This window comes from Drosophila subobscura, chromosome U (genome assembly GCF_008121235.1).
Source record: "Drosophila subobscura isolate 14011-0131.10 chromosome U, UCBerk_Dsub_1.0, whole genome shotgun sequence".
Classification (NCBI taxonomy): domain Eukaryota; kingdom Metazoa; phylum Arthropoda; class Insecta; order Diptera; family Drosophilidae; genus Drosophila; species Drosophila subobscura.
This window is the reverse complement of record NC_048534.1, coordinates 11,483,566-11,505,900: the sequence shown is the minus strand read 5'-3', so window position 1 is coordinate 11,505,900 and position 22,335 is coordinate 11,483,566. Positions and strand designations below refer to the sequence as shown.

Sequence of the window (22,335 nt, the reverse complement as noted above, 5' to 3'; positions counted from 1 at the left end):
ATTCATTTTCCACCATCAGAGGCAAAGGGCCAGGCACAGTTTATGGAAAAGTGAAAAGTGCTCAGATATGAATGAGGCAGCGAGTGGGCGGGTGCAGCAGTGCAGTGCGGAGTGCTGGGTGTGGAGTGGAAACTCCTAGGCAGAAAACAAACAAAGCAAGAGGCGTCGGTCGGTCGTCCACTAAATGATTTTTCACTCGTCCAGCAGCTGGCGATGGGGCAGTGGCAGTGGCGGTTGTGGATGACATGGCAAACTGATTTTATATATACATGTTTTCCTATATTTCAAATAAAAACTTATACACTGGCCCCCACAGGAGGCGGAGAAGGATGCGAGGAGGGAGGTGAGGCGCCTGCTGACCGCGACAGATGACATGCAGAACGCAAAAATGCCGAAAGAGCGTACTAGAGGAAGAGCAAGAGTGAGTGAGAGTGAGCGAGCACAAGAGAGAGCGACAGAGAGAGCGACAGAGAGGAAACTGGGTTGACAGGGGCGAGGTAGAACGAAAAACAGGGAGTGGGGGAACATGCCGATGAATGGCAAGACCAAAAAGGAAAATGCGCAGGGAAAATGTGTGCGAAAAATGTGAAAACAAAAGCAAAAACTGCAATCATCGCCAATCGAAAATCTTTTGCCTTTCTTTCTCTTTGCTCTGGCAACTCTGCATCTGTAGCCTCAGCTCCCTACGCCCTTCCAAGCACTACTCCTTGGGGCCAAAGGTGGTGCAGCATTAGGTCACTTGGTTGCGGCTGAGGCTGCTGCTGCTACTGCTGTGATGTAAGCCGAGTGCTGTTGTTCTTCTCCAGAGCCAGAGCATTAGCTCGCTGGAATATGTACATTTGATAAGGCCAACATGCAAAAGGTTATCAAGCAGCAGCAACAACAACAACCTCGTGGCTGAAATGTAACTTAATATATGTAAGCACAGGCCCTCACTCACACACATGCTCACGCGCAGGCACACACAAACACACGTGTGGTAGGGAGACACACGGTAGTTAGGTAGGTAGGTCCGCCAGCGCCTGAAGCGGCGCTTATAACCACAAAATGGCCACGATAGAGATGTTTGCAAATAAATCAGCTAGAAAATGGGCAATGCAATGGCTTGGCTGCTTGGTAATGTTAAAGCAGTGATTGCACATGCACTTGAGGGAGGGTGGTGTGGTGTGGTGTGGGAAGCAGGGCAAGGGGCGTCGTGTAGGTGGTGGGCCAATAGCAAATGCTGCGCCGCATGGCAATAATTGTAGGTGCGCTCGGTGGAGTGTGACAAAAGCGATTGGTTTGATGGGGCAGGGCAGGGCAGGGATCCTTACCTGCTCAATTTTGTCGTCGCAGGAAGTCACTGATGATCGGGGGTGGGGGAAATTAGTGGAAAACTTTATTCTTAAACACTACGTGAGAGATCCGTTGTTAGCGGTCCCCTGTTTTTTTTCATGCACTCTTCTTGAACTTGTTTGCTTCTCAGCTATTATGCACAGTGTTCGCGCCGCAAATGTCCTTTATTACGATTCTCACAGGCTGGGGCCCTTTGACGGCAACGATTTGGGCGTTCGATTTGGCCGCTTTTTCTTGTGCTTTTGCAATTTTTTCGTGAATTAAAGCCGAAAGATGACGAGTAGTATGACCGGATCGCGAGTGCAGAAATATACCTGGATTTTTGCAAATTTGCATACCAGGTGTCTTGTTAATCCTCTTAATTTAGACTACAATACAAATAACTATGAATTTTGTGCGCTTCCATCTATGAAAACGATTTGAAAACATTTCGGAAAACTGAGTTTTCCTTCAAATCTAGTATTACAACAACTGCATCTGCACCCTGACAGCTCGATTGGTGTTGTAAAATGTAAGCGGCTGTACTGACGCAGCGTTTTCTGGGTATTTTGGTGTGTGCGTGCCACAGCCACACTTAGCCCGCCAAAAGTGTTTTGTTTGCGCTCGTTTGGAAAATCGCTGGAAAATTTAACAAGAAACGTGACTAATTCGTGGGACAGAGCCAATCTAATGAGTCCAGCAAATGCATCAAAGCCAGACATTAGCATCGATGAGGAAGACGAGATATTGGCACTGGAAAAACTGCTGGGCGAAGCAGAGAACGATAACGCAGAGTCAGCAGCAACTTCGGTGGACACCGCACCTCGGCTGCGGGAAGACAGCAGTTTCGCCAATGCATTCAGCTTCGAGAAGACCGTGAAGACGGCCGCAAAATCAACGACAGTTGACAAGGCAACGCCGAACGAGCCGGAGCTCGATTCGTCCGATGACGAGGAAGTCAAGAACTTCTTGGAACGGAAATACAATGAATATGGCACTGACATCAACAAGACGCTCAAACAGCAACGGGAAAGCGCCCACGAGTCCAAGGTGGCGCGTGAGGTGGATCAGGACATCAAGACCACCAAGTTTATCAGCTCAACGCCACAGCCGAAGAACCCACACAATCCCATCAAGCGGCAGGGCGCAGCGGCCAGTTCATTTCAAAAGCCAGTGGCAGCAGCCCAGGCGAATCCCATCGCGCCAAAGCAACCAGTTTCGGCGGTCTACACAGATCCTGTGTTCGGTTTACGGATGATCAATCCGCTGATCTCCAGCACATTGCTGCAGGAGCGCATGGGTGGACGTAAGGCTGTGCCATTCTCGGGCGTGGCCTATCACATAGAACAGGGAGATCTGGCCAAGGATTGGGTCTTGGCTGGCGCACTGGTCTCGAAGCAGCCTGTGAAAAACACAAAGAAAGGAGATCCGTACTCCACGTGGAAGCTGTCGGATCTGCGCGGCGAGGTTAAAACGGTTTCCATATTTCTCTTCAAGGAGGCCCACAAGACGCTGTGGAAAACAGCCGAAGGCATGTGCCTGGCAGTGCTCAATCCAACCATATTCGAGAAGCGTGCAGGCAGCAGCGATGTGGCCTGCCTCTCCATCGACTCTTCGCACAAGGTTATGATCCTCGGGCAATCCAAAGATCTTGGCACTTGTCGCGCAACCAAGAAGAATGGCGACAAGTGCACATCCATTGTCAATCTCACCGACTGCGATTATTGTGTGTTCCATGTGAAGGCTGAATATGGTAAGATGTCCAGGCGCTCGGAGCTGCAATCGGCCACAGCGGGACGTGGCCTGAACGAGCTGCGCAACAAGGTTTTAGGTGAGTTTGATGGCAGTTGCACCTCTTAGTCATTCCCTAATTCCTTCCTTTATTGCCAGGCAAAACGGAGGTCTTCTATGGCTGTCAATCGTTTACGGCCGTTCCGGCCAAGAAAAGCTCAAAGCTGATTTCCAAGGAACGCGATCGTCTGAGCAAGCTGGCTGGCTACGATATTTCGCCCTTTGCCCACACCGTTGACCATGCCTCGAAGCCCCGAATCGACACACCACCCAGCGTGCCCTATGCGGAGCGTGGCGGTCCCGTATCCCGACTGGCGGGGGGTGTTGAGGCTTCCTCAAAGCAAAGGCTACAGGATCTCGAGCGATTGCGATTGCTTAAAGCTGAAAACGATCGTTTCGAAAAGGAGTCCAAAGGCAATGTACTGGGAGGAGCCGCCACTCCGGGCACACCCACATCTAAAGCCACACCAACACCTGGAACACCCACATCTAAAGCCACACCAGCACCTGGGACACCAACTACACCCAGCAGCGTGCCGGAAAAATTCAAGAATCGCGGATTCTCCTTCGATGTCAGCCTGACGCCCAAACTGTCGGGCAGCGAGAATTTCAGCCTCGAGGTCAACATTGGGGCACGACAGGCAGCGAGTGCCAAGCTTAGAGCAGCTGCCCTGCTGAAAAAGAAGCCGCTGGAGAAGGTCAATCCGAACTCTACACGCGGCTCAGAGACGGGCAAGCGGCGAGCCATCGATGATCTCAACGAGAAGTTTTCCACCGGCGCCAAGAGACAAAAGATCGAAGAGGATGAGCGCGAGCTGATGCGCAAGTCGCGCATCGAGCGGATAATGGCAGCCACGTCGTCGCACACGAATCTGGTGGAGATGCGGGAACGCGAGGCCCAGGAAGAGTACTTCAACAAGCTGGAGCGCAAGGAGGCCATGGAGGAGAAAATGTTGGGCACGTTCAAGATGCCCTGCAAGGCGGTCATCTGCCAGAAGTGCAAGTACACCGCCTTCTCGGCGGCCGATCGCTGCAAGCAGGAGGGACATCCGCTGAAGATAGTCGATGCGGAGAAACGTTTCTTCCAGTGCAAGGACTGCGGCAATCGCACCACCACCGTCTTCAAGCTGCCCAAGCACAGCTGCAAGAACTGCAAGGGCTCACGCTGGGAACGGGCGGCCATGATACGCGAGAAGAAGGTCTGCACTGGCAGGAGTCGCTCTCAGTGCGTGGCGACGAGGAGACCTTCCTGGGCAGCGTGGCCAGCAGCGCCAGTCTCAATCTGCTCGTACCCGCAGAGGAGTAATAAATAGTCAACGATCTATTTGTTGCCATTGAATGTTTTACATAAATATTAGTGTAGATTTTTATTATTTTTTAGATTATTTACAGTCCCTCTAGTTGCACAAATTAATGGCTTAAACGATGCGTAGATAAATAAGTACAAATGTTCCAATACCTAAATATTTATTGTGAGATTTGTTTTTGGGGAGATGTGTGGGAATATTTGGGCATTCTCTAGCAGTACCAGGCGTACCCGTAATTGTAAATTAATACTATGGTTCATTGATGTGTAAATGACAAATAAATATAAATGTTTTTTTTAATATTATGACTCGATGGCTAAACCCCATTTATAAGCTGTGCTTAAGCTTCAATTTGGGAGCTCTTTTATAAAATATAATAAAAAATGTACACCCTAAAGCAGCAGTGGACAGGCGTTAAGCACTCGCTTACCTTTTGTGTTCTCTTTATGCATTCTCAGGCATTCTCTTTTTGCACTTTTCGCTTGTGCAACGACGCCAACACCGCTGCTTCAAAGAAGAAACTTTTCTTCTCTTACGTTTGGAATAAACTTTCATTTCGAAGACACTTTTTGTATCACTCCCTTACGCTCTTTAGCAGTTATATAGTAGACGTATAAAGTTTGTACAAAATGGATTAAAATATGATCTTACAACTAATCGAACCTATTTTTGGTTTGCAGCAAAAAGCGTAAAGATGTTTGTAGATTTCATTGGCATAGTTCAGGCAGAGATTAAGTGACAGTACAGAGGGTATTTAGTACCCCTAATTTCAGTAGAATTAAGACGTCTTAGGCTGCTCCTTTAAATGAATTTTGGGAGTATTCGAAACTAATTCGATTCCTGTTCAATTCTTATTACTTTTTTTTTGGCATGAGAATAAAGCTACGCGACTAAAAGTAAGAACTAAAACTATTTAACAAACAATTTGAACTGAAAGACAGGCGCAAACGGAGACAAGAAACATATTCAGAACTGGGGGAATGGGAATGGGGGGAAGATCACCTTTAGACAGCATCCTCTGCCTGCTGTCCTGGGGAGGTGTTCGTCTCCACGCTCTCTTTGAGATTTAGTAAGCTGGAGAAACGGAATGAAATCGTCTTGGAGAGATGCTTCTCAAAGTCTCGGTTGTCCAGATTGTCTGGTATCAGGCTATGGTTGGTCATGTCCAGATACGATCGTCCCCTTTTCACGGGCACCGCATAATGTGGCAGCGCTGTGGCTGGGGAACCACCGCTTGTCATGTTGCTGTAACTCGGCGCACAGCTGGACTTGCGTATGTTGAGGGGAAAGCGTAGATCGTTCTCATACCTCAGCACCTGCTCCGTGGTGCTGGTATCGATCAGAGGACGCGGTAGATCGTAGCCGGGTGGGGCCACAGCTGCCGCTTGCATCTCCAGCACGGACTGATCGCGACTATTGGCCAGATCCTGGACATCGTAGGTTATCTTTGGCGGCGACCACAAATGCTGCAGGCAGTCTGGTTCCCCCGGGCACTCTTCCGGCATCAAAGCTGCCTCGTCGCCACAGTACATCGGATTGGACACGGCATTCGTTTCCATTTCTATATATTTGGCATTGTTGCCCAACAATTTCTCAAATTCGGCTGCCAGAAATTTAAACGAAGGCCGTGCATTCGCCTCATCCGCCCAGCAGGTGCGCAAAATGGAGTACACAGCCTCGGAGCAGTTATCCGGCCGCTCCATGCGATAGCCCGTCTTCAGCAGCGACCAGAGATTCTGTGGTGCTATGCCTGGATAGGGCGAGGCGCCCAGCGTGATCAGCTCCCAGCAGAGTACCCCAAAAGCCCACACATCCGATTTGGTGGTGTAAACATGATCTGCCAGCGACTCGGGTGCCATCCACTGTAGGTAGGAGATGTTTATGATTGGATCTATGAGTATTGTTTGTTTGAATTATTACCTTGACGGGCACACGATCGCGGGAACGCTTCAAATAGGCATCATCCTCGTACACATCACGAGTCAGTCCGAAATCGGAGATTTTGCAGATCTTGCCATCGGCTAGAAGCACATTTCGTGCCGCCAAATCGCGATGAACCAGCTGGAGGACACAGAAAAGAGGTTAAGCGTCAAGTGTCGTGGCACTACGGATATGCACGATGCTCAGTTTGTGCCCCATCAACTGTACGGACAATCGTACGGACAGACAGGCGGACAGACATACACAGCTTGAGCATATTTACCTTGAGTTCTGTTAGATATGCCATTCCTTTGCAGATCTGCCAGGCAAAGGTGAGCACCATCTTGACATTGACTGGTTCCACGCCATCGCTGAAATCCACACCAGCGCACTCGATCTTCCGACTGAGACGCAGATAGCTACGCAGCGAGCCATGACGGGCGTACTCGATGATCAGTAGCGGTGCCTCTGAGGACTGGGTGCAGGCGCCCAGCAGCTTGATGACATTGGGATGCGAGACCTCCTGCAGCAGTTGAAACTCCGAAAGCAGCGCCATGTACTCCACCGAATTGGCACCCTTCTTGAGCATCTTAACCGCCACCGTGGTGACGCCCGGCAGACCGGCAATCTCCGTGGCGTATCCCTTGAGCACCTGCCCGAACTCACCCTCACCCAGGACGGTGTCCAGTTCGAGTTGTCCGCGCGGAAACTCCCACTTGGTGTCGGCGCTCTCGAACTTGAAGCCGCTCTGCAGCGGCATCAGTGGCAGGTCGCCGTCTCCGGGCGACTCGGGCAGTCCCTGTTTGGACGCTGGTGTCATCGATTGCTTGCCCAGGTGACGGTGCAGCATCTTCCGCTGGGTGAGGAGCAGGCAGAGCAGCAGCAGCACAAACAGCAGCGGACAACTGATGACGATCAGCATGCAGGATCGATTGCATTCGAAGCCAGCCACATTGAGGACACCCAAGAGCAGAGGATCCTGCTGGGCATCTCTATCCCTCTCCTGCAGTGGAGTGGCAGCCACCGTTGGCGCTGTCAGCTCTGTGTCCGTCTCGTTCTTGCGTTTCCGCGGACGCTTCACCTTGGGCTCATCATCCAGCGGTGCACAGGAGCACTTGCCGTTGTCCTCGCAGATGCACGTACCCGAGCCACTCAGTATGCCCCGCCTGTTCTCATTGCTCGTGTGTGGCCCCACGATCTTGCCGGCCGGTGTGCAATCCTGCGGACAGGCATACGGATTGAGTTCCTCCAGCGGATCGCACTCATGATCGGGACAGTAGCGTGCCTGGGGCACACAGGAGCCATAGTTGCGCCCAAACATGGCCGAGCTGGTGCCGCGCCACACGCACGCGCCCCCATTGGTGGCCAGGCCACAGAACTTGGTGCACTGCGATTGGTATTTGATCTGGGCACAGGTCTGCGAACGCGACTTGATCTTCAGCTCGCAGCTGGCATTCTCCGGTCTGCCCTCCACCAGATGCACGTTGATCACGAAGGCATGCGAGAGACGCTCCTGGTCCAGCCACGTGACATTCACAAAGTAAATCGTCTCTGGCGCCTGCTCGAGCGCTGGCAGATGCTTCACATACACGATGCCCGACGTGGGAGTGATGCCAAAGGCACCGCTGCGATCCTCGACAATGTCAAAGCGAATGGAGCGCACTCGCATCAGCTCCAGGAAGCTCTCCGGCTGCGCCACCCTGTAGAAGGCAGCCGCCGATCGATACACAAACACATCCTTCTCGTAGTCCACGCTCACAATGCCATGGGCTCGGCCGTACCCATCCGTGTGCAACGTGTCGCCGGCGCTCTCGAAGATGCGCTGGTGACGGCTGCGCAATGGCAGTGCCTGCGGATGCTCCTGGTCGCTGTTGTGCAGCTGTTGGAGATCCACATGCAGGCAGATGTGAGCGGTGGCCGACATGGCAACATTCTCCATTTTCATGGTCACATCTCGGGCCTCCAGCATGCAGCAGTAGGGCGTCTGTCGCAGGACGCCACTGCGCGAGAAACGAAGCTCTAAAGAGAGGAAATTATATTTCCAATATCCCAAATATATATTTATGCTTTCCACTTACGGCAGCTGACAATGGTGTGGGGTCTGCCCGTGTGATCCGCCTCGTAGGCATGACAATCCGGTCGGAGCAGATCGTTGGTGTCGTTGTGTATGCCATAGCCAAGATTCTGATTGGCCGCCAGCGTGTCCTTGTCCACGTAGATGATTTTCTCGCCCACCGCCTCGTTCTGTGTGAAGAGCAGAACAGACTTCCATTAGCTCTCGCTTCATTAGCATTTACTGACCAACGCTAATTAAATTTCACTTGACAAATTGCAGCAGTCTGCAGCCCTCCAAGGATATGCTCTTGGTGATTATCCTGCATTTTAATTTGCGCCCAAGGTCAGGCAAGGGACCTCAGGGATCTGACATAGCTGCTGCGTGGAACGTACCCATAAATGGGTCTCCAGAGGGTCTCGGGACATTAGCAAGGTGCTTGCCATAGAGCTTAGGCCATTGCTTTATTACGATAGGATGTTAGAATGGGAATTACATGTATTTGTTGAATAATAAGGTAGCTAGCTCACGGTTGGGTTGGGTGTGTCGGAAGACAAAGGGAGAAACAATTCGCATGGAGCACATAACGAGGTGGGAGTTCTGCCCTGAGGCAATCCATCAACAACATCCAAGCAAATGCGCTAATGTGCATTAGTTGGGATTGTCTCTTAGATGAGATCATTCGCGAATTGATGCTTGAAGGGAACCCAGAAACTCCACAGAAAACACTCGAAAAAAGAGTTAAAGAGATGAACTTAATGAGTTTTTCGCTCTTTTTTACAAGGAATAATTAATTGAGGGGGAAAATGCTTAAAGTTTCAAATTAATTTGAAAGGAATTTTAAAACTAGCTCAGAAATCATGAACTCCAAAGAAAAGCGTGTGAACACGTATTTATTTCCACACATTTAAATCCTTTACAAAACAATTAAACCATTCTCTGGCCGACTTTCATTAAAGCCTAAAGTTTTACTCCTGTCGATGGAAATACTAAATAAATTATTCTGACAGTTGTAGCTCCTCTTGGGCTTGCTTTATGTCTAATGAATGAAATTATCATAAGTTTCCGAATAAATTTTAATGATTCTTGCATTTTTTGAATGCATTATTTGTGAACATATTTTGAACCACATTTATTTTGTGCTCTCTGTTTTAATCTGTTTAGCATGTCTATGATTTCCCCTAATGCACTGGCTTTTAGTAGCCACATATTCCACTTTACTACCTTTAGCCTGGAGCTCTCTCTGGCGACACACAATGTCATATAAAGAGCCTGGGCCACACCTAACAGCACACACACACACAACAGTTTTATTCCTGTGCATTGTAGGACATGTCGCCAGCAATTTCCTCGAAATAAAAATAAAATGTCTATTATTTTGTGGACATAATTTAAATGAAAGTCAGCACCACCCTAAGGCAATTTGTAATGGCTAAAACTTTAGTGCAGAACCAATTACTCGAGTTCAACAGGAGCCACTATCAGCAACAGAACTGACACACTTTTGCTAGCAGATCCTTGGGGATAGGCTTGGCTCCTCCATTCGTACATGACAACATAATTTACTGCGGCTGTTGGTGAAGTTTTGTGGCAGCTTTAAGAGACTCCAACTTCGTGCCCATTTCTATTTTCTTTGCCTGTTTCTTTGCTGGCTGTCATGCTCCAATCATGAAAGCCCATAAACGTTACGCGTTTTTAATGGCAACATATGAGCGAGCAGTGGGAGAAGGAACAGCCCCAGACAGGAGAGTGCTAGAGCCAGACGCGACGCGGTAATGGCCAAATAATGGCAGGGTCTTCCTTTGGCAGTGTCTCTGGCTCTGACTCCGGCTCTGTTGCGTGTCTGTGGGGCGTTCATCAAGAACGAATTCAATAAGCCCGCACCCAGTGCGAGACCAGACAGCCAGCAGACGATTGTCTGGGCCGGGTCTGCTGCGGTTTTTCTGCTGTCCAACCCCAACCCTCACTCACCGCTTGGAAGTAGGGCTGATCCAGGTAAAAATCAAACTGAGAGTCGCGCTCCTGCAGCTGCGGTCCATTGTCGTTGCGATCGAGTAGCTTGATGTCAAAGCTGCGAGAGAATTTGCGCTGCTCCTGGGCCGACAGCTTGACGGTGCAGCTGATCCTTGCCTGCAGCTGGCCAGCACGGGCCATCAGTCCATTCAGTTCATCGTGGTCGAGCGGGTGCCTGGAGTACAGACGATTCTGCTTGAGCACAAAGTGCGCGCTGCCCGCCGTCAGTGAGTACTCCAGGGTGCGGTGTGGGCACAGATACTTGGCTGCCCTTGAGTTGAGCGCACCAATGAGGACGGGCTCAAAGGTGCTCCTGCTCTGGGCCTGTGAGGACTCGGAGATGCTGTAGTGGGCGCTGCTCCAGAAGCAAATGTGCTCCAGCTCCGAGCAGTATTCCTCCAGCGGCTGCGGTGTCACCTCCATGGTCAGGTGGGACACCGGCAGCAGCTCCCCATTCGGTTGATCCCTGGGAAATGCCGTCACCACATACTTGGCACTCGAATTCAAGGGCTGATAGTCGGTGCGCATGTAGACCTCGCCGGAGCTGGCATTAATGCGGAGCAAGGGATTCTGCTCCAGGCTGTAGATGTAGTCGCTGGCCAGCTGGTTGTCCTCCGAGCGCAGCACTTGGAACTGGGCCAGTGGTATCTTCGAGAAGATGCTCTCCGACTCCTCATTGATGGGCAGATTGAATTTCACGGATGTGCTGGGAAAGTAAACATCGCTGGCTGTCAACGAGAAGATGGGGTAGAGGCATCAGCATCATATTAATGTGTATGCCGTCATGGGGGATTTAAGGCAGAGGAGGCAGAAGGGGCCAGTGATTGTCCACAAGTGGTTGGTCCACAAATGACCCACTCTGTGGAAGAGGTTTCCCACCACTAGAATAAAATATTGACAAACATTTCTGGGGGTTGGTGATGCTCACAGACAGACAGACACACACAATCGTAATCAAATCCATTCAAATTTTGTTTGGTTTAATAAGCCGGCTGTGACCTCAATAGAGGTAAACCCCTACCCCAACCCGTGGCCCGATTTATCTACCAAATCGAAACAGGACAGGACTGGGCGTATGCGTAATATGATAAGATTTCCGCTCCTAATGACACACGATTGTTCGCTGGGTCGTGTGTTTGCATACGAGTCCAATACAAGCGTTATAATAAATAAATATAATACAGATATTAGTTATTAGCATATGGGCCATCAGCTCCTCCTGCTCCGCCCTGTGGCTTTGTCCTCTCTGAAGTGTCGGCGTCATTCAGTTGCGTATTGATTTTGTGATAACGATAACGCTTTATTTTGGACCCACAAAAAAAACACACACAAGCAATAGCACCCCAAGCATAATTGGTTACAAATTTGTACCCTCTTCAACGCCCAATTTTATGCCACAGAATTGGGAACAACATTAGTGAGGGCTGCGAAAGGGGAGTGGAGCAGTCCTAGTTCTTGTAATGTTATGGTTCGAAGTGTAAGGGGAATGGGTCGACAGCATAATATGTAGAGTAAACATTATCGAACGCATGCCATGGAAATTTTACAGATTTATGGAGTGTGTAGCATGGAAATTGATTGATCAACAATCAAATTCACATTTGATATACACCCATAATTGTGAATGGTTGAATATCTTATCTGGTTGGTTAATTATATTAATAAATAAACTATTTTTGAGGAGCAAAAGCCTTAATGGAAAGCCATTAAGGTTAAGGAAATATCTGGAAGTTCCTTCTTTCATCCTTCAGCTTGTTGTTAGCCCGCTTTAAACATATTTCTAAAATTCTAAAAACTTTGTCGCTGTTTCCGCGTTCCCCTTCATAACTTCTTGCAGCAATATTTTGTCTATTTATCCATGAAAGATCTTGATTAGTGTGCACAAGCTTCAGCCAATTCCTTCCTAACTCACTGGCTTTCCTTACAAAGTGAAGCACTTGGCACTTAATCATCGACAAACGGCTCGCAGCGCCACATAAACAGGACTGGCGCCGCCATTTGCCCAAGGACCCATGGCAGGGGGGGACCGCATAATCCGGTTAGGAAATCCTTATGCCATCGCCCCTTCACGCACCCCTTTTAGCCCCTCCACATACGCGGTTTTCATTAAAAACGCTGACAGCATTAATATATATATAATACGAGTATTTGTGTGGGTGGCTAGTGGCCCCCTTTTTGGAGGACGCCAAGGACACGCTCGTTGGAAGCATTTAAAATGTCATTATAAATGCGAGCGCGTGCGTGTGCGTGTGTGTGTGTGTGTGCGGGCAGGGGTTCCGTCTCCCCCGGCCTCATCTACATATTTTATCAGCATTTTTCGCATGCCTGAACGTCAACAATTGTAATGAACACATTTTATATTATTTATAATATGTGTCCCGGGCCACACTCTCCCCCCGATAACGTTGTTAAGTCAAAGCAGGAACAACTCCCACTCCATGGCACTCCATTGGTGTGGAGCGGGAAGCGGGGAGCGGGGTCTCTATTTGGTTTACCTCTCGAAAGCCTGCCCATAATTATGACAGGCATTTGGTGCGGCCGGTGGTGGAGGTGGCTTTAGCGTTGGCTTATGGCCATCCAATTAGCGGCACTTTTATTTATTCCTCTGTTTGCATTTACCCCCACAATGAGGTGTGAGAAGTGCCTGGACTTGGGTGTGGGGGCAATTGTGGGTCCCACATCGAAGCTTACAAATAAAACTTATTGTTTGTGTAAGGCTAAAATGGATCTAGAGATCGATTGGAGTTTCATTTTTGACAGAATCGAAAGCTCATAATCTGTAATATATCTCAATATTAAACTATAATGAAAACTGTGTGCCAAATATATTTTTAATTCCAATTCCGCAAGTGCCTTTCCCTTGTGGATTATCCAACTTAAAAGTCATAATCCACAATTAAATACCCACAAGCAGCTTTAAGAGCAACAGTTACGATTTCCAGCAATCAGTTCTCAATTTGAGAACTCAACTTGACCTCATCCAGTCCCCAGAGTCCCCAGGCCCAAGTCTGGCCAGAGGGAACCCGCGACAAGTGGGCGGAAAATGGTGCTAAAAAAAGAGAGAAACTCACCCAGAAAAAACCCCGAGCAAAAGTCAACAACCGTAAAACAGAGACGAAGAGCGTGGAAGGGGCGCACTTTTGTCAAACCACAAAGCGCAGGGAAGGACTACGACTATTAGGTTATCTATCAGAAGAACAATTAAAAAGCGAGCGAATGGCGCATTAAAAACTCCAACCGACAGTTGATAAAACATGGCCCGAAAGGGACACGGAAAACAGTGGAAGCGGCTGAGCAGGATGAGCCGAAGGTAGACTCCAGTGGGGCGTTGATTGAACCTGGACGCCTCTGCTGGCGCTAATGACAGCATTGTCAACAATTGATGGGACGAGACGTGGGGCCATGACAACGGCCATTAGTTCGGCCTGTGCCTGTACCTGAACTTGGTAAAGCTAATGCCGAGCAAAAGGCAACAGGAACTGTAACTGAGACTCTACTAAAATGAGGTGCGGCCCGCCGGCCGGCCTGCCAGTGTGGACGGAATGTCAACTAGTTTCGAATAAACTAATTAATCTGCCCGAATTAATTGACTTTGCATCGAATTAGGTCGACAGTTGTTTGCCTGTTTGCTTCCTGCCTCCTGGTTGCCCTTTATCCTTCGCTCCCCTATTTCCATCAGAGTTTATTGCCCTTTTTTTATATCCGGTAATCGTGGGGCACAAGAATGGGTAGGCGTTTCAGACTTCAAAATAGGTTTTACTGGAAATATCAGCACTGGAAGCCATCCCAAAATTCTCCTGTCTAGTGCGTATCCTTGGGTCGCAAATTTATACCATTCTCATGGTTTTTTTTTCGATTTTTTTTCCGCTTGGTGACTCATTTTGTGTGTGTGGCACTTTCAGTGTTCCGCAGCATCCGGCTCACATTATGTTTTGTCTGCTGCGTAATGAAAAACTTTGTCTTTGTCAGGGTTTGTTTGGTAGTTTTTCCTGTAATTTTTCCTGCCACACTCGTGCTCGTATGCTGGTACGAGTGGCTGTTGCATTGTTTTTTGTTTTCATTACTCATACGTCGCAAATGCCAGACTTGGTCTCTGCTCGTATTTGGCTTGGCACTGACTGGCTGTTGCTGCAGCTGGCATTAGCCAATCTTTGGCTTTGGCTATTGTCTGGCTGAAGTGGATTCCCATTATTAAATTTCTTCCGTTTGCCGCTCCACTTTCACTCGATGGCAGTTGAGACGGAGACACAAGTGTCTTTGAATGCTTTTTTCTATTTCCTGGAGGGGACTGTCCCTGAAATGTAGTCGCTGACAGTGCCAAAGCAAATTGAATAAAAAGCAAAGGAAGATACGTAAGGGGAGTGATGGTTTTATATGTGAAAGATTGTATACTCTGCCAAAGACCAGAATTTGTATATGTAGATGGTGCGAAAAAAGAGACAAGAAAGGAGTTTTTTTTTGTTCAAGTAAGACCTTTCCTTTATCCATGCTCTCTCTGAAAAGTGTGCACAACCCAAACAAAAACAATTTGTTTTTATTGATTTAACTGCAATTTTGTCTTTAAAGTTTTTCTTTTGCAGTCTGCCACAAAGAAAAGCTAGAAGAAAGAGGGAAATTGCAGAATAAATGCAGACAAGAAGCCGCCAAACCCACTAAAAATGTTGAAACGAACTTGAAAGACTTTGTCTAAACGCCCAAAAACACCCACGACCAAGAAACTGTGACACACAGACAGAGAAAAAAGGTGACCCTCTGTGGTGATCGATGGGCGGGCAGTCTAATTGCTGCTGTCACCGTGGAGCAGCTACGTACCCAGCACATTAGTCAAAGTCAAAGCGTTAGTTTTTGGGCTCTTTGAATGTATGCTAATTAATGCTAATTGAACAGAACCCACAATTAGTTACGTTTGTTTTATTACCTAAAGTGTAGCTAAACGCATGTCAAGCACTGTATTCGCAGCCCACAGGAAAGCGAGCCAATAAAGAGAGAAATGGAATAAATGAATGCAGATTTGCAGACTCCCACTTGAAGGAGAAGGAGGAGGGAAGGGAACCCCACTGAATGGAAATGCATTATTGAGTGGAATTTTGTCGCAGAAAAAAGAGTCGATTCATTCCTTGGAAAACTGGGTGCGGACACCATACAGTGGCAGACAGATTTCATAACTGCAAATGGGTTTTCGTTTATTCGTTTCGTTATTATTTTTATGCAAAACTACAAAACGAACGAACAGCCTTGAGTGTCTGATAAATGTGTCAAGCTCGCTCGTAAATCTAAGCACAATGTACGTATCTTTTCTGTGAGAAGAATAAGAAATAAGTTGAGGTAATTTTAGATTTTGCATAGATTTTAATGGTAAGAAGCGCTGATAATGTAAGGCATTTAAATTGCTGCAGAAAATCAAAAGCTTCACAGAATAAGTTAGGACTTAAATACCTTCAAATATTCTATTGAATTCTTTTCAATTTCTATATTAAGCCCAGTTTCTGCAGACAAGTTTTGTGTCTTGAAAAACTCAAACGTAAAGACAGTTATTACAACAAATAGTTTAATTGAAGTCAAGAAAAGAGCCCGAGGCAACCACTTAAATGCCTCGCAGAGAGAGCTAAAATTGGGAGCAAACTTTGGTGCACAATAACAATAAGCGAACAGGGGCACACACCTATTGACTTAATTGATTGCACATGAATTCATGAGTTCTGCGAGGGTACCGCGACAGCAGCTGGCACTTCGACACCTTTAACCTGACTGACAGACAGTCGGACTGACGAATGGACAGGCTACCCGACTGATGAAGGAGTCGCGTATGTATAGTGCATTCAACTTGACAGAGACAAAGTGCAGAACAGAGAACAGAGCCTCTGGCCGCGTGTCAGCTGTGGTCAACCCCCAAAAACGGATGGACAATGGTGGGTATAAAATTTGATATGTCTTCGCCTGCGTGATGAAATAATTTTGTTGGGCGTGTGCTGCCTTGCACGTCATACTCGGGTTTGATGTAGCGACCCCAGGGGCAGTCCAGTCCATCAGCGTCAGGCCCGGTCCGTCAGCCAGCCCCACATATCGCTTACGTCTGTGTCAAAGTTGTCTGCAAAAGTCAAATGTCAGTTCACACCTGTGATAGAGCTACGCTTTTTCTGTGCTTCCATAGAACGCAAATAACGCACTGGCCATACACATAATTAAACCCTAAGCAGTGCATCATAAACCACATAAAAGAACAGCACCGAGCCCCACCTCTACGATGTATGCATAGTTTATGCCCCTTTATGCTGGGGTCATAAACGTGGCTCTATCCCCATATCTTCGGTTGCATTCCCACGGTGCGTCCACGGACTGTTTGAGTTTAAGTTATCTGCGAGATTTGTTCATTGCCACTCGATGCAAATTAGTGTAATTGCCTTTTATGAGCTCTTTATTTGCCCAAGACCCAATGGAGGGGCGTTAATGTTTACCTTATGGCTATGATAAGTCGATTAGATGTGCCGCAGGTTCCCCAGCAATAAGCAATTAATGTTCTATAAAGCAAACACAACACAAATGGGAGATAGTTTGGGTTCTGGGGGTAAGAGGATGATACAAAAAATAGATACACAAAATGGAAGCTCCATTCTCTACCATTTGATGGATTTAAAGGTAACTTAAAATGGGTGTGTACGTCTAAGTATTTTGTTTGCAAGTTGCCAGCAGTCGGTGTACCACATGTTTTTTGTTTAGCTAATAAAGTCGCCAAGTTACAGGTGTTCGTACGACTCTATGGTTTATCTTGATCAAAAATCTACAACACAATACATCACAAAAACTCGTCTGTAATCTGATAAATACATTTAAATATTTAACATTTTTACGAGTCGCATTGCAATGCAATTGTTTTACTAATTGGCCCTGACTGAGTTTATATGAAATATTTATGTGTATAAAAACTAATTTACTATTTTAACACATTTTGTGGACTGCTCTTAATGACTTAATAGATTAGCTGTTTGCATATAAATAATTGATTTTTAAGTGAGATTTAATTTATCTTCTAGCATTTGTAGTATAAAGATAATCCATTTGGAAATCATTCCCATATGAAAAATGAGAATTAAATTATATAAAGAATAGCACTTAAAGGCATTTAATTTCAGTGCCATAATCTATAGTTTTTCCTCCCTCTTAACTATAACTTTAACTAATTTGATTAAACACGTTTTTAGTTTGACGAATTTATCTGAAATTGTCTGTAATAATGAATGATATTTTTTTTGCCCAGAATATTTTCCTATCAGCTTATTTCTCTATTATCTAATAGCCCTGAAGTTATTTAAATTAACAGATGATCAAGCATACAAAACATGAAAACGATTATAAATAGGGAGCCAGACTTCTTCTCCTCCCCGTCACAAACTTACCTAAGCAGGTGTGCCGCTGCAGTATGCCAATTGTCAGCAGAGAGAGAACGATGGCCCAGCTAACGGTAAAGCGTTTGAGCGCCATCACTAAAGACTCTCTCTCTGATCAGCTTTGGCTTATCTCTTGATCTCTTGCTGTCGCTCTGTGCTTGCTGCTGCTGTTGTGAGAGGAGTTGTTGCTCTTTACTGTTGTTGTTGGGTGCCCAGGCACTCAGCCAAGTGTTTGCTGTTTATTTGTTGCTTCTTTCTTGTTCACTTTGTTCTCTTAATTCTTAATTCCATTGACAATTTTGCTGTTTGGGTAAGCACTCCGTCCACATGTTACACACTTACACATTGTGAGCGCGCGTTTTTGTTGTTGTTGTTCTTTTTGTCTTGAGTTTTTGTTAGTTTCTCGTCAATGATGTTGACAATTAGCCACGTACGACGGCTCCAGGGCGAACTTAATTACTTTGATCACAAATTGATAAGCAGCATTTATCAATTAATGTGCGAAATGTGAGCAAAACAGAACAGGAAAATATGAAAAAGATAGAACAAAAAAAAAACAGACATGAACCATAAGTGTGTGGTGTGGAAGACACTCGTAGTACAACACCAACAGAAAGAACATCAAAGTTGTTTTTTTTTCGGGTTGCTCTATTATTAATAAAATTCTTTTTATTGATAGCGGCGCCCACACTGCCATTGTTCGTACCCCCCAACCCTTTTTTGGAAATTTATCAATTTATCATACACTTAATGCCATAGGAAATTCTACAGAGCCGCGGGGTCTATGAATTCCTGATTATTGCAATTAAAAATGAGCTTTGAATTTGATTTCTGTGTTCGGGATTACAATATTATTGATATTGTTATTAAATGGTATTCGGTTTCTATTTTTGGCCAGCGCCAGGTGAAAAGATTAAATGCTTTATACGCTTTACATTCTCTTTGCTTTTATTTACGAATTATTTTGCACATTTTTCGTTTGCTTCTTATGGGTGTGCTAAGGTCAAGCTCGAGCACCCACAAGTTTCGTTGTTTGTGTTCTCATTGTTATTCTTTTTTTGCCAATTCATTTCGGAGCGAGTCGATTTCGAGGCGGCTCAATTGGTTTTCAAATGGTAGAATTCTGTTTAATTATTATTTGGGAGAATTTGGGGACTTTTGCAATTACTTCAAGCGTGTCTCTGAATGCTCTTTAGCAAGACAACTTTGTCTGAGAGCAGGGCATGCGCCAGTCAATTTGCTACTTGAACCGAAAAGACCAAAAAAACGGCACAGAGCCATGAGGTAAACCATAACTAACGAATTCTATGCAAGCACCAAGGCAAACACTCGAGGAGGACGTGCCATGAAAAGAGCAAAACAAATGTACGCTCGCAAAGTGGAAATGGAAGTACTCCTCTTCACTCAACACTATGAACTCCACGATTCATGACTGTAGTTTGTCTGTGAGTGTGTGTGGTATCCAGCGATTCACAGCAGGTGTGATAAAAAGAACCCAAAAGAGAGACAATTGTGGCATGAATTACGCGCTGTGGCAGACTCGGGACGGGGGAATGGCAATGGCAGATAGCACGCATAATTCAAAAGAGGCTCAAAGTCAAACAACATGATAAGCAATTCATACACGCAGAAAGACCCACAGACCAACTGACAGACTTACTGTCAGAGTGTCTATACGTCTGTCTGTCTGTCTGCCAGCCAGACTTTCTAAGCACTTCCAGCACCTGAGCACTTTAAAGTTCAAATCTTTTGACACACTCGGAGCGCAGTCTGTGGATGCTAATGACAGCAGACTGACACAAAGAGGCTTTAAGCATTGCACACACACACTCCACACTCCACTCCACTTCAGGCCACTCACTTCACGTACGCCACGGACTCCCATAGAGAGTTGCCAATTTTAGACTCCCATGTCAGGCCGCAGTTATGCCTGGGATTTTTCCAATTAAAGGTTAGAGAGACTAAGCCAAACCGCATCGAATACTTAGGCGCTTTTTTTAAGGTGCGTCCCGTGCCATCCTGTTGCGCCGAAAAAGGCAAATGACCATAAAAATGTATTCAGAACTGGCGGTAACCATCCGACTAACGATCCACGACCAAAACCAAAACCAACCACCGACGACAGACGACCAAAGACCGACGACGCGTCGACCGGCACACGCAAAAGTCAAAGTACGACTGTGGAGGTTCTTCGCTGTGTGCCCCTGACTGTGTCTGCCTCTGATTGCCCTGCCCCGCTGGTGTCGCTTCATTGTCGTTGCTGTCCTTGGCTATAGTCGATATGGCGACTAGAGGATACTCATTGATTGGTTTGTAATTCAATTAATTTGAGTAAAAATAAGGAATGAGTTTTGGCATACTTTCAAAGATCATTTTGATTGAATTAAAGTGATTTTCTGTGGATCAACCGATCATTGATCATAGATACACAATACATTTCTTTGTTGCAAATTTGATTCAGAGGCACATATCTTGAAAGTTATTGTTAAAGTATTTTTGTTGAATTTATAAAGAATATTCATATAAAATGTTTGGTAGTTATGTGGAGCAAATCTATCGAATATTTTTCCTGTATTATAATAAATGGGGAATTTATGGAATGTCATGGAAAACGTTCAACAATGCCATATGGACAGGGAGGCATGTCCGGCCTGCTGTTCCGAAACTAGAAAGGTCTTCTTCTGCTTAGCAAATCCAACATACCCTTGCACCCAAAGCATACCCCGGGTATAAGAAGAATTCGACTGTAGCATCCACAACATGGCTTGGCCTTTGTGCGCGCTTAGAATTCTTGCTGGCTGGTTCACGTTTCGCTTCCACGAAAAAGGGTTCGGGAATGTCAGCTTTCTGTTCAGGTGGCGTATGCGTGATGTTTGCCCAGAATCATCCATTTATACAACCCAACACAAACTGTAGCAGCAAACACATTCTACACGTAATTGATCTTATTGTTTGACTTTCCAGATCCGAGCACTTGTGAAGGTATTTGTGTTGGCATGGGCAAAGTATTTAAATTGCTTAAAATTTGCATACGTTTACAATTAATCTTCTGTCACTAACGTGGTTAAAAACAATTTTTTAATTATATGTTATTATGATTGAGTGCGTGTGTGTTGTCTGAGAAATATGCACATTGTAATCAGCTTTTCGCGAGTGTACTGACAGGTCTATAAACCATCAACTTTGGCATTATTCAATTGATGAATTGCACAAGTATTTTTATTAACCAAAATTTGTGTGTTTTAACGTCATGTTTACGGTGTAGTAAATTTCTAAATGTTTGCTAAGCGTATTATTAATTTCTTGGATTACCTCTCTAATTTATGGTAGACATTAAATGCGAACCTACACGAAAAACCATACAGCTTTAGCTCTTCTGGTTAAGAATGGGATTTAAAGTATTGATCCAAAGAAGTGTAATAAATCACATGGAAGGTACGCATTATGAGCTCATGCACAAATGCGATCACGAACCGAAATCACTTTTGAGACGTGTTTTAAATGTATAAAATATATACAGCGTGAAATATTTAAATATTATATTCAAGTGAAATATCTGCAGAAACTTTTCGGCTAACAAACTCCGAACTTCGAGCTTGTTCGGGACAGATGTCAGTAATAGGAGTTCGGCAAGGCTGTTCAAGTAGGCCGACTATTGGGTTGTCAAGCCGTTTTCACTAGAAATAGTCAGTCTCCCATTCAGTTCAGTCAGTAACTTCCTTCGGAACAGTAGCTAAATTTTCAGAAAAATAAATTTTTCCTTTTATAAAATAAAATTATTTCGTATAAAATAATTTTTTCCTTGTATGAAATTACAAAATTATTTTGAACTTCGTAGCAGTCCCAACGACTGATTGAAGTAATGATCATTCGTTGAAAATTTTTCCATAAGAAGTGAGTTGTTTAATTGAAGATTCTTAAATTTAAATAAATTCTAAGCCATTCTTTCCATAAACATGGAATTCCAGAAGAATGCAGCAGATGCAGACCATTACAAAGGGCCCAATAGTGAGGGCATTCGTGAACATGTTGCCGATACCGGTCGGAAATAGTACCAAAGCTGTTTTACCATTCCCATAATTATTTCGAAATAAGTTTGCTCCGGTTCTGGAGCAGGATTCCCACAATTAGTAACGCTTGACATACTCGTGATGTACTTGAATTTAAATAAATTCGCTTATATATTTTCTACAAATTTGCAAAAAAACAGCAACTAAATCTCATTATCCACTTGAGAATGTTAACAGCTTTTTATTGAGATATCAGTCCATGGAACACAAAAATCCAAATTGGGAGCGCTGGCCATAATTCAACGGAAAACATAAACTTTGGCAACACACGAAAACACGATCTTAATTTTCAATTTATGGATGCCTTGCAGCTGCAGCAAGTCCCAAAAAAAAGACAGATTTTGCACAGACTCCTTAATCGCTGTCTTGGCTTGACAGTTTCCCCCATGGCACGAAATGGCAATTATTTATTGGACAGTTTAACAAGGCGATTAATTAGCCACCTTTTCGCGTTTGGCCAGCTTTTCCTGCCGAAAGTCCAA

The 22,335-nt window shown here is 45.7% G+C and overlaps 3 protein-coding genes across 3 annotated transcripts in view; 1 reads left to right on the top strand and 2 right to left on the bottom strand.

Moving 5' to 3' along the window:
* Positions 1–1,891: 1,891 nt before the first annotated feature.
* LOC117900097 (protein MCM10 homolog) lies at positions 1,892–4,569 on the top strand. The gene is given in 3 exon segments (XM_034810317.1): positions 1,892–3,145; positions 3,205–4,314; positions 4,317–4,569. Coding segments are annotated over 3 exon segments (2,346 nt in total). The 5' UTR covers positions 1,892–2,004; the 3' UTR covers positions 4,412–4,569.
* Positions 4,570–4,682: 113 nt separating this feature from the next.
* LOC117900096 lies at positions 4,683–17,969 on the bottom strand. The gene is made up of 6 exons (XM_034810316.1): positions 17,793–17,969; positions 10,357–11,126; positions 8,411–8,576; positions 6,616–8,351; positions 6,333–6,473; positions 4,683–6,274 (listed from the first exon to the last, which is right to left on the bottom strand). The coding sequence occupies exons 1-6, from the start codon at positions 17,875–17,877 to the stop codon at positions 5,417–5,419; spliced, it is 3,756 nt and encodes a 1,251-aa protein (XP_034666207.1). The 5' UTR covers positions 17,878–17,969; the 3' UTR covers positions 4,683–5,416.
* LOC117900102 (lamin Dm0) overlaps positions 16,515–22,335 on the bottom strand; it is a 19,779-nt gene continuing 13,958 nt past the window's right edge. Inside the window, exon 5 of the mRNA XM_034810323.1 lies at positions 16,515–16,524. The gene's annotated coding sequence lies outside the window, so the exon portion shown is untranslated. The remainder of the gene's footprint in view (positions 16,525–22,335) is intronic.